This window comes from Pituophis catenifer, unplaced genomic scaffold, assembly GCF_029215685.1.
Source record: "Pituophis catenifer annectens isolate HBS135680 unplaced genomic scaffold, rPitCat1.0.hap2 SCAF_10, whole genome shotgun sequence".
Taxonomy (NCBI): Eukaryota; Metazoa; Chordata; class Lepidosauria; order Squamata; family Colubridae; genus Pituophis; species Pituophis catenifer.
In genome coordinates this window covers 23601402-23613471 of record NW_027256890.1, presented here as the reverse complement: position 1 = coordinate 23613471, position 12070 = coordinate 23601402, and the positions used below count along the sequence as shown (strand labels likewise).

Genomic DNA, 12070 nt, shown 5'->3' with positions numbered 1-12070 from the left:
TGAATTAAATCTGCTTTTCCAGCTCTGTACGATCCGATAATTCATGCATGAGCCCATGAAATCGAATTGAATTAAATACTAATCACACCAGCCGAGTCCACAATTACACCTGTTTGTGTACACAGCCACAAACGGGTGGATATGTCCAGCGTGCAAAAAGCCACAACACGGCAAACCAGGTTTTTTGTTTTTTTTAAATGTTGGAGAATGGCAGCTGGACCAAACTCCAGCTGTTTTATTTCCACTCCTAGATTGATTGCTTGATCTGAATCTCCCCCTAGTGGCCAAAGCGGGTGATAGTTTTAAGATTCTGGAGGCCGGAAAAGAAAAGGGGCCGTTGTCTGAGGATGTTTGCTGCCCTCTTGTGGCCAAAAGGAAGAACGGCAATGGTTCATTTTCCACTCCCAGGTGAACGCAAGTTAAGAGCAGAATTGTGTTAAATTTAAGTTTGCCCCAAAATCCAGCAGCTCCTTTTCCTATCTATCTATTATCTGCCTATCATCTATCTTTATCTATCTATCTGTCTTCTGTCTGTCTGTCTGTCTGTCTGTCTGTCTGTCTGTCTGTCTGTCTGTCTGTCTGTCTATCTATCTATCTATCTATCTTCTCTCCCTCTGATCCATCTGTCTGTCTGTCTGTCTGTCTGTCTGTCTGTCTAGCTATCTATCTATCTATCTACCTACCTACCTACCTACCTACCTATCCATCTATCGTCTGTCTGTCTATCATATCTATCTACCTGTCTGTCTACCTGTTTGTCTACCTATCAACCTACCTATCTATCATATCTGTGTATCATATCTATCTATCTATCTATCCAGTATCTGTCTGTCTGTCTATCTATCTATCTGTCATCTATCTATCATCTGCCTATCATCTATCTTTATCTGTCTGTCTTCTGTCTATCTATCTATCTATCTATCTATCTATCTATCTATCTATCTACCTACCTACCTACCTACCTACCTACCTACCTACCTACCTATCCATCTATCGTCTGTCTGTCTATCATATCTATCTACCTGTCTGTCTACCTGTTTGTCTACCTATCAACCTACCTATCTATCTATCATATCTGTGTATCATATCTATCTATCTATCTATCCAGTATCTGTCTGTCTGTCTATCTATCTGTCATCTATCTATCATCTGCCTATCATCTATCTTTATCTGTCTGTCTTCTGTCTATCTATCTAGATAGATGAACGCAGGTTAAGAGCAGAATTGTGTTAAATTTATTTAATGCCCCAAAATCCGGCAGCTCCTTTTCCAGCTGCGCTTTTTTATCACAATGTGGAAATATTTGTGAGCTGGGCGACACTCACTTCACCTGATGCACCTCTGTCTTAACGCAGAGGGAAGAAAATGCAGGTGGTCCTCGACTTATGACCATAATTGAGCCCAAGATTTATGTTGTTAAGCGAGACAATTGTTTAGTGAATTTTGCCCTATGTTACGACCTTCCCTGCCACAGTTGTTAAGTGAATCTCTGCAGTTAGTAAATTAGTCACACGGTTGTTAAGTGAACTCGGATTCCCCATTGACTTTGCTGGTCAGAAGGTCACAAAAGGGAATCACGCGATCCCCAGGATGCTACAACCGTCGTAAGTGTGAGTCAGTTGCCAAGCCTCTGAATTTGGATCCATGTGTCCATGGGGGACGCTGCAACGGTTATAAGTGTGAAAAACGGTCACCGGTCGCTTTTTTCAGCGCTGTTGTAACTTCGGTCACTAAACGAACTGCTGTTACTTGAGGGCTACCTATATACAGATAGTCCTCAAGTTACAACCATTCATTCAGTGACCGTTTGAAGTTACAACAGCACTGAAGAAAGAGACTTAGGACCATTGTTCACACTTAATGACCGTTGCAGCGTCCCCGGGGGGGGTCACGTGATCAAAATTCAGCCGCTTGGCAGCTGACTCATACTTATGACAGCTGCAGCGTCCTGAGATCCTGTGAGATCCGCTTTTGCGACCTTCCCAGAGTTTCAACAAGCAAAGTCAACGGGGGGGAAAGTCAGATTGGCTCAACAGATTTGCTTTAACAATCACGTGATTCGCTTAACCCAGGGATCAGCAACCTGCGGCTCTGGAGCCACATGTGGCTCTTTCACCCCTCTGCTGCGGCTCTCTGTCACTCAAAATATCACTCACAGCTGCCAATGTGTGACACTTGCCGGCACGGGATTTATTGAGCTTTTCAACCCCCGGTAGGCCAACCATGGATAAATCCAAGAAAAGAAAAGTTTCAGAAGAAAATGGAACGTTTAATTCAACTACATATGCTAGTTTTGTGGCCGCTCAAGAAATAGTCAGGCACGGGAAGGGTTTTTGTGGCTCCCGGTGTTTTCTTTTCTGTGGGAAACGGGTCCAAATGGCTCTTTGAGTGTTTAAGGTTGCCGACCCCTGGCTTAACCATTGCAGCGATTCGCTTAACAACCATGAGAAAAGTGGTCATAAAATCGGGCACGACTGTCTTGCTTAGCAGCACAAATTCCGGTCCCGATTGTGGCCATAAGTCTAAGGCATTGTCTAAGGCAGGGCCACTTTTAAGACTTGTGGACTTCAAACTCCCAGAATTCCTCAGCCAGCAAAGCTGAGGAATTCTGGGAGTTGAAGTCCACAAGTCTTAAAGTGCCCAAGGTTGGAAGAGCCCTGGTCCAAGGAGTTGTGCGAAGCCACAAGCTTTTGTCTCACAAGCATCATTCTGTTCCACTCTGGCTTACCTTCCACGGTGACATTGTCCACGGACAGCTGCAGGTTCTTCCCACGCCGGACAACCCGGACGGTGTGCCACTCGTTGTCATTGAGTTTGTGGCCAGCAAAGAGAGTTTCTGGCCCTTTACCTGTGGGCAGGATGGTGAAGTCAAGAGCAGCTGTTTTTTGGGGGGGGGCTATCGGAGAGCGGCTGGGTTCCCCACCCTCCCGCTAACAAACCCCCCCCCATTAGGGAACGCAGCCCCAGAGACAGAGAATTCCCATCCAACAATTTCACAGCACCCTGCGGTGTGTGTATACACTCACACACGCACTTACTTACACACACAGCCCTCGGAAAGCAAGCACGGGCATTCAAACACGCTCCAGACAAGTCCCACGTTGGTGTGGTTGCCGCCACCTTAATTCCTCATAATTCCTCATTTTTGATAAATGCACACTTTAGATTGGTGTTTCCCCTTTAAGATGGCACGGGGGTCAGGTCCCAGAATTCCCCAGCCTCCGGAACCCCACACCTAAAACTCCACCTCTACCTCTCTCGCCAAGAGCCTGCCAGTTCCCCGACTCAGCTGCCTCTAAGGATTAGTGCGTGTCCAGGACTTGGCAGCCAGGCTCACCTGACAACCGGTGTGAGCCCGGAGCATCCTTCTACGGGCCAAGGGGCATACCTGTCTAGGGTCTTGAGTTAGATTTAGATTAATGGAGTTGGAAGGGACTTTATAGGTCATCTAGTCCAACCCCCTGTCCAAGCAGGAGGCCCTACACCAGTGATGGCAAACTTTTTTGGCACCGAGTGCCCAAACGGGAATGCAACATGTGTGTGCAGGTGCGTGCGCCAGAGCGCTGGAAACCCAAAAACCTGCTGGCCAGTGCACATGCCTGTTTTGGGGGCATTTTTGGCGATTTTTGGGACTGTTTTTAGGCTGTTTTTTTGGACCATTTTCAGGCCGTTTTCAGGCTGTTTTTTGGACCATTTTCAGGCCATTTTCCAGACCATTTTCAGGCAGTTTTTTCAGGCAGTTTTTAGCCCGAAAAACAGCCTGAAATGGCCCAAAAAACGCCCCCCCAAACAGCCTGTTTTTTGGCAGTTTCTCGGGCCATTTTCAGACCGTTTTCCGGTGCTCTGGCACCCCCGAAGTCCAGCTGGCCACGCGCATGTGTGTGCAGGAAACCAGAAGAGCAGCTGGCGATGGCGTGCGTGCCCAAAGGGAGAGCTCTGTCTGCCACCTTTGGCACGCATGCCATAGGTTCGCCATCGCAGCCCTACACCATTTTTGATAAATGGCCAGTCCAATCCCTTCTTGGAAGCCTCTTGTGAGCCAGGCAGGCTTCTGTCGAGGGGGGAGGGAGGGCTAGTAAAAAGGGGATTGTGGGTAGAGGGGGATAGATCCCGGCCAAGACCCCCGGGGGGGGGTGTTCTTTCTGTACTTTTATCTTGACCCTCCAGAGCAAGTCAAGAAGACGATGAAAGGAAGCAGACAGAAAAGCAGCTTCTTCCCGTGTGGCAGCGCCCGGGAAAATCTTGCCGAAATAATTGCCGGGCAATTTCCATCTTCAGGAATCTTTGCACCATGGGTTTTGGAGCAGATTAGAAATATCCATGGAAAAGAAGGAGGCCATCTTGTCAGGGTAAAGCTTTAAGAACTGACCAGCTGCTACAATGATGTAATGCTGGGAATGAGTCAGCAAGGTTTTTGGGATGATATCACTTTAAGAGCCTGTCATAAGAAGAGGACCTGTTGGTGTGTCTCTCTCTCTTTCTCTCTCTCTCCATGTGTGCTTCCGTGCTATAATTGCTGATTGTTTGAGGTCTGACTAAAGTATGTGTATGTATATATTCTTTGTAGATCAAACCACTATTTAAAATAAAAAAATCTCTGTTTGCTGTATTTGCTCCTGGATTGTCTCACGTAGTGTTGTGGTCCGCCAGCAGCCTGCGGAGCTGGCATTGGAGTCGGACAGTGAGGAGGCTGGGGAGGAACATGGACCAGTCCTGGAGTCTGGGGAAGGCTCGGACGAGGGCTCTATGTTGGAGGCAGAGATGGGGCCAGGGCCATCTGGGAGTGATGTGCGGACTACGGAGCCTCCAGAATTGGACATCAGAGAGGCAGAGGAACAGGAGGAGCCTGTTCCTAGTGCGCGCATGCGCAGAGCTGCCAGAGAGCAAGGACAGTTAAAACAAAAGGGACGACTCAGGAGTAAGACCTGGATATGATTGGCCCCTCCCAAAAGGCTTAAAAGAGCAGCAAAAGAGCAGCACGTGGGCCCTTTGCAGGAAAGCAACGTTGCTAATTCTGTTCCCAGTCGGCATCTCTGTTTGATTCTGGACTCTGTGTGGCTTTGCCAAGTAGGTCTTTGGCAGCGTGTCATGGGAGATAAAGGTTGGTGATCATCCTGCCTCTGTTTGCTCATTTTTCCCCAATCAATAGGGGATTTACTAATGAATTCACCACTATAATATTGCAGGGGAGTCTATAACATTTCAGACAAATGGCTGTCCAATCTCGTCTTAAAAACCTCCAGTAATGAAGCACTACAACTTCTGGTGGCAAGCTGTTCCATTGGTTAATTGTTCTCACTGTCAGGAAATTTCTCCTTAGTTCTAGGTTGCTTCTCTCCTTGATGAGTTTCCATCCATTGCTTCTTCTCCTGCCCTCAGGGGCTTTGGAGAAGAGCTTGATTCCCTCTTCTTTGGGGCAGCCCCTGAGATATTGGAAGACTGCTGTCATGTGACCCCTGGTCCTTCTCTTCACTAGACTAGCCATACCCGGTTCCTGCCGTCGTTCGTCGTATGTTTTAGCCTCCAGCCCCCTCATCGTCTTGGTTGCTCTTTTCTGTACTCTTTCCAGAGTCTCCACGTTGAAGCATATTTACATATACTTGACTAGGTAACATCATCACTCCAACCAACACTGACAGGGCAAGCCATTTGTTTATACTCATTCCCTTCTAGCACTGATGGTGTTACCTAGTTGGGTCATGAAACATCTTCAAGAAAACTACCCAGCTCAGAGAGCACCAAGGACATTACAGTTTCCTTACGAAAGATGGGAGACTCCACAATTCCTTCCGTTTTTCCAGCCTCTAACCCTTTCCTCCCCATCTCCTCTTCCATCTTTCGGCCCCCCTCCCTCAAAAGCTTCCCTCCCCCTCATTACACAGCCACACATGCAAACACACAGACGCACACATGTTTCCTCTTGCACAAGCACCAAGCGTGTGAGGGGGGCGGGAGTGAGGCCCCAAACTGCCGGGTTTCAAAGCAAGCGAGCTGAAGAAAAGGAGGGCTTGTAAACATGGATGCAGAGAGAGAGAGAGAGAGAGAGAGAGAGAGAGAGAAAGAGAAAGATTCCAAAAGAGAGAGAGAGAAAGAGAGAGAGAGAAAAAAAACAATGAGAAGGCAACTTACTAGGGTTACAGCCTATCCTGACACAGTCTGAGACGGGGGCCCGGGGAGGGGAGGGGGAGAGAGAGAAGAGAACGAGAGAGTTTTATATCCTTCAAGGAAACATTTTGTCACCAAACACCCAAAAAAAAAGAATACAGCAAATGCAGGCCACCATCCGGGGACGGGCACGCCACGAGGGAGACACTTGCGTTGGCACCGAGGAGGCTGCCAGGATCCCAACTGGCGAATCGAGGAGGCCGGGAGCCTCTCGATCCAAGACACAAAGACACCCCAATTTGGTTCTGGCTGTTTTGTACACCGGCACCACCAGAAGCCCTCAGGGTGGGGGCAGGGAGTAGGCTTATCCCCACCTAATGCCAGTCTGTTCTCAACCTTTTGGCCACTTTTTAAGGCGAGTGGGCTTCAACTCCCAGAATTCCTCCAGCCAGCACAACACAAAAGACGGCAGGCGATTTTGGCAGGATGGCTCAGTGGTGTAATCCTCCGCAGTTTGCCACCTGTTCGCTGCCTGCGCAGTGCGTGCCAAATGCACGAAAAAGGACACTTAACAAGGTAAGTAGAACAGCGAGGGGCGGAACAGCTGTGCCGCGCTATTTAGATTCGCTAGAAAGCAGGATTTCCTGCTTTCTAGCAAATATAAATCTCGTGGCATAGCTGATCATCAGAAATATCCGCTCGGATCAACCGGCAGCTTTTTTTTTTTTTTACTACCGGTTCGCTGAACCGGTAGCTTTTATCACTACCGTTTCGCCCGAACCGGTGCGAACTGAGAGGATTTCACCACTGGGATGGGTGGCATCTTCCGTGCCTGATGAGGTTAGCTTTCTGGCTGGGGGATTCTGGGAGTTGAAGTCCACCCGCCTCAAAGTGGCTCAAAGTGGTTGAGAGACGCTGCCATCCACGTATGCCCAGTTTTGGACAGTGCCCAAAAGGGGGCCCTCCCTGGGCCATGGCAAGCATTTTGAAAACTGCAGGATTTTGCACAGTCCCAAATTAGGGGGCTGGAGAAGGGGGGCGGGCGGTGTCCCAAGAAACCGGCCATGAGAACTTCTGATGCCAATCTTGAACGCTGCCGGTTTATTTCACCCATCGAAGTTTTGGGGGCTCTCTCGGCGCTGGCAAGCGGCTCCCTTGTCATGATCAGCTGTGCAGAGAAAGGGGGGAGAAATTGGGGAGCGGCAGCCTTTCCTCCCCCACCCCAGCTCAATGCCTCCCCGTCCCCCAAGACGAATGGACTGCCACCCACACCCTTTCTGCAAGCTGCACAGCTGGGCCACGGCGTCCCGTCAACCTCGGCAGAGCAGTGGGTGCAAGCAGCCACAGGACCGAGAAACTTCTCTTGTGGGAAGAAGGCAGAAATTCCCGGGGCGGGGGGGGGGGGGGCGGTTGGGGGGGGAATGTCCTGGGAAGCAGGACAGGGAAGATTGCGGGTGGGGGATGGAGAGAGAGAGAGACTGAGTTTGGGTCACTGTGGCTGCTTGCTCTGGGTTGGCTTTTTATGCACCAATGAAGGGTCAAAAACCCACAACGAAAGGGAGGGACGGGAGTGATCCAGGAAGCAGAATCAGCTCTCTTTCTCAGCCCGGCCATGAAAATGGTAGCCTGATGGTCAGGAGAGAAAGAGAGAGAGGACAGCTGCCCTTCCCTGGCTAGCAAGAGGCGGGGAGGGAAGGACCCTCCCACCCAGGGATGGGATGCTGGGGATTCGCAGGGGTTCAGGAGAACCTCTAGCTAAGATTCTGTGCAGTTCAGAGAACCCCCAAATCCCACTCCTGGCTGGCTCTGCCCACTCCATCCTGCCACTCCCAGGAGTCCCCATGCGGCCCGTTTTGGATGCAGCTAAGTACAGGGCGTGCACGGAGGCTCAGGGAGGGTGAAAAACGGACCTATTGGAAGTTCGGGAAGAGGACCGAACCAGAGGACCTCCAGAGCCTGGAGAGGCCATTTTTGCCCTCCCAGAAGCTCAAAGAAAGCTTCCGGAGCCCAGGGAGGGCAAAAACACCCTCCCCACTGTGGTGCAGGAAGCGACTAGGCCATGCCCACCATGCCCCCCACCCACCCAGCAACCGGGCAGAGAACCCCTTGCTAAAATTTTTGAATCCCACCCCTGCTCCCACCCAAGAAAGAGGCTTAAACTCTGCACCCGTGTTTGACCCTCGAGGGGGGGGGGGGGACGCTGGTCGATGAACCTGTTTCGCAAGGCTGCCTCTTTTCATCCCATCCCAGGTGCAGAGAAATCTGAGTAGATTTGGGGGGAATCTATGTGGGTGGGTGGGTGTGTTATATTTGAGGAATCAAAATCCACCTGGATCACAGCAGGATCTCAAAGTGCCCCGGGGGAAAAGACCAGGGAAAGCGAGATCAGGCATTCGGCTGCTGGCTTTAGAAACCTTTATTTCTGGCTGGGTTTTATTCGCTTCCCGTGGATTGCAACTAACGGCGATATTTGCTGAAAAAGCAGGCAAACCCCAGGAAATCCGTGGGATTACTCATGAGTAAAAAAAATCCATTGGGGCGTTATGACCAGCCCTGACTAAAAGAGCGTTTTGAATTATTTTTACAAGTAGTCCTTGCTTACCAACTTAACAGTTGTTAGAAGTTAGGAAGGTTTAAAAAAAAACAGCTTTGCAACCGATCCTCGCATTTATAATAGTCGTGTCCAGAGCCAATGAGAAAGATGGCAGCAAAACTGCAAGTCGCCGTCACAGGGCGTCTTGCTTGACAGTGATTTGCTTAACAACTAAATGGGAAGGGATGTCGTTAGTCCAGCACAGTCATGTTATTTATTTATTTATTTATTTATTTATTTATTTATTTATTTATTTATTTATTTATTTATTTATTTATTTATTTGTTTGTTTTGCTTAACGGCCAGAGGGCTTAGTGTGACTGTAACGGAATGTGAGAATGGCCTTGGATGGAAGGAGATGCTGCCTAAAGAACATCCGATAAAAGGATGAGGAGCCCTCAGCTGAATAAGGGGAAGAGGGAAAAAGACTTCATTAGGATCAGGGCTGGGCCACTGGGGGTTCGGGAGAGCCTCTAGCTAAGATTCTGTGCAGTTCAGAGAACCCCCAAATCCCACTCCTGGCTGGCCCCGCCCACCTTGCCCCACCCACCTTGCCCCGCCTCTCCTAGGAGTCCCCACGAGTCCCGTTTTGGATGCAGGGCACGCGCAGAGGCTCAGGGAGAGCGAAAAACAGGCCTACTGGAAGTTCAGGAAGGCCGGAAACGGGCCCGCTTCTGGCCTCCAGAGGGCCTCTGGAGCCTGGGGAAGCCATTTTCCCCCTCCCAGAGGCTCAAGGAAAGCCTCCAGAGCCCGGGGAGAGTAAAATCGCCCCCTCTCCGTTACTGCGTTATGTATTTGTCAGCCGAGCGTCCATCCTGACTTACGGTAGCCTGCCAGAGAACTTTATCACGTTTCTGTAGCAACAGAGATAAGACTGTCTTGTGATTTTTGAGCTACTGCGCATGTCCAAGTTTAAGGAAGAAACTTCCTGATCTTTTTCTTTTGCCGGTAACGATGTAGTTAGTAGGTTTGTTTTATTTCTTTATAATAAAATGTTTCTTAGAATATATTTCGGGTTTTCTTTCTTTAAAGTATACAGCATGGAAAAACAAGATCCATCCGTCTCTAATCAAGTGTAATTACCCCAGCGGGGAACGGGGCTGATTTACGCTCCGACACTCCCCGCCATAGTGCAGGAGGCCAACTAGGCCATGCCCGCCATGGCCACGCCCACCCAGTACCCGGGCAGAGAACTCCTTGCTAACATTTTTGAAGCCCACCCCTGATTAGGATCCATCCTAACTAATAGGTGGTAAAAAGAGATAGTGGGAGATCTGTACTTTCAGGCTGGCAGGATTATGTTAATGCAGCTTTACGATTAAATAGAACTGATTTCAATCTCTCGTGTTTCCCTTGCAAATCTGAAAGTACAAATCTCCTCCCTCTCTTTTTATCACCTGAAAATTTAGGGTGGGTCGAGTTTTTCCCTCCACCCTGCCTGTTATTCAGCTGAGGGCTCCTCTCCCTTTTATCTGATTGTTCCTTAGTCAACATTTCTCCTCTCCCCTCCACCCTCTTCCAAGGTCGTTCTCACATTCCTTTGCAGTGACAGAATTGCCAGCCAGTAAGTGAGGCTTTGATGCTTAGGCTTTGGTCCTTAGCCTGCATGAAGTGTTCCATCACCTCTTAGTTAACTTGACTCTCCCACTGATGGGGGATGAACATCTGGAGGTAATCCTCGATTTACAACAGTTCATTTAGTGACCGTTCAAAGTTACTACAACACTGAAAACAGTGACTTATGGCCATTTTTCACAGTTATGACAATTGGTGAAATCCAAATGTTTTTACTACCACTTCTGTGGGCGTGGCTTGGTGGGCGTGGTGTGGTTTGGTGGGTGTGGTGTGGCTTGGTGGGTGTGGCAGGGGAAGGATATTGCAAAATCTTCATTCCCGCCCCACTCTGGGACCAACCAGAGGTGGTATTTGCCAATTCTCTGAACTACTCAAAATTTCCACTACCGGTTCTCCAGAACCTGTCAGTACCTGCTGGATTTCACCCCTAGTTATGACCATTGCAGCATCCCCAATGGTCATGTCATCCAAATTCAGACGCTTGGCAACTGACTCATATTTATGACGGTCGCTGGGTCCTGTGATCCCTTTTTGCGACCTTCTGACAAGCAAAGTCAATGGGGAAGCCAGATTCACTTAACAACCAGTGCTACCGCTTTAAAAACTGTAGCAATGGTGGCAAGGAAGGTCGTAAAATGGGGGTCAAGACTCACTTCACAAATGCCTCACTTAGCGACATAAATGTTGGGCTCGGTTATGGTCGTAAGTCGAGGACTTCCTGTGTTTGGTCCCACAGGAGTGGCCAAATGTCTCCAACCCAGGGAAAATGTTTTCAGCCCGTTCAGCGAAAACTGGGTGAAACGAGACTTTTGAACCAATTTGGAAGCGTTTTTTCTTAGAAATGCGGAAAACATTTGCAATTCAGACCGGTTGCTTTGACTACCCCGGAGGTCATCCAGGCTCCTAACATCTGTCCCGAACTTGAATCGCAGCTGTTTGGGACTCAAAACACTTTTGAAATCATCCAAAACGAACTTCGGATAAAAAACAGGATGTTCTGAAGTGGAAATACTGAGAATTTGAAATGTTTTGCATCTCCTTCCTTAAGAAAGGGGGCCTTTACTCACGAGTATCCCCTCTGGAGATGGGGCGTTTGCAAGCGACCGCAGGCTTTTCCAAAACAAACAGCCAAAAAAGTATAATATTTCCACATCAGGCTCCAAGCCAGTGTAGCAGATTTGCATCTGGACCCGAGCAGGTGGATTTTGCAATGGTGAAAAGGAGTTTTTTTTCTGAAGATTCCTCTGCCGGAATTAAATTATTGGGGTTCTGAGGTTCACGCCAGTAGTGGGTTTCAATTTCGTTTGCTACTGGTTTGCTTGCGTGCGCGCGTGCGTTCGCACACGCACGCAACACTTCTGAGACGTCCGGGCGGGTGGTCGGAACCACACGCCGCAGCCGCCGCTACAGATTCGCCCGAACTGGGGCGAACTGGTAACAACCCACCACTGGTTCACGGCCCCACCCACCATATAGTTTTCACAGTGTGGCTCCCTGGACAGAGAGAATTAGAGGCTGAGGAGGGGGGGCCAGCAGGTTACCTAGGTTGACCGTGAGTTTCATCTGCCCCCCGTCCAGCTCGAGGCGAAGAGTATCGGCCGATTCCTTGGAGGTGGTGGCCATCATGAAGCCATATGCTCGCTGCGACATAAACCGGAGGGACACGTCTTCGGCTTCGGTGTGCATGACCGTGGGCAGCATGATCTTCATATACATGCTCCCGTCGTAGCTTAGCACCGTGGCCTCTGTCCAGGGGTGGGGGGGAAGGGGGGGGAGGGAGAGGGAAGAGAAGCAAGG

At 49.4% G+C, this 12070-nt stretch overlaps 1 protein-coding gene across 1 annotated transcript in view; it reads right to left on the bottom strand.

Moving 5' to 3' along the window:
• Positions 1 to 12070, bottom strand: part of NRXN2 (neurexin 2) — a 428827-nt gene that overhangs the window by 241324 nt on the left and 175433 nt on the right. Inside the window, exons 8-10 of the mRNA XM_070951426.1 lie at positions 11815 to 12018; positions 6130 to 6156; positions 2729 to 2848 (exon numbers count right to left, since the gene is read on the bottom strand). Of these exons, the coding sequence (XP_070807527.1) occupies positions 2729 to 2848; positions 6130 to 6156; positions 11815 to 12018 (351 nt within the window). The remainder of the gene's footprint in view (positions 1 to 2728; positions 2849 to 6129; positions 6157 to 11814; positions 12019 to 12070) is intronic.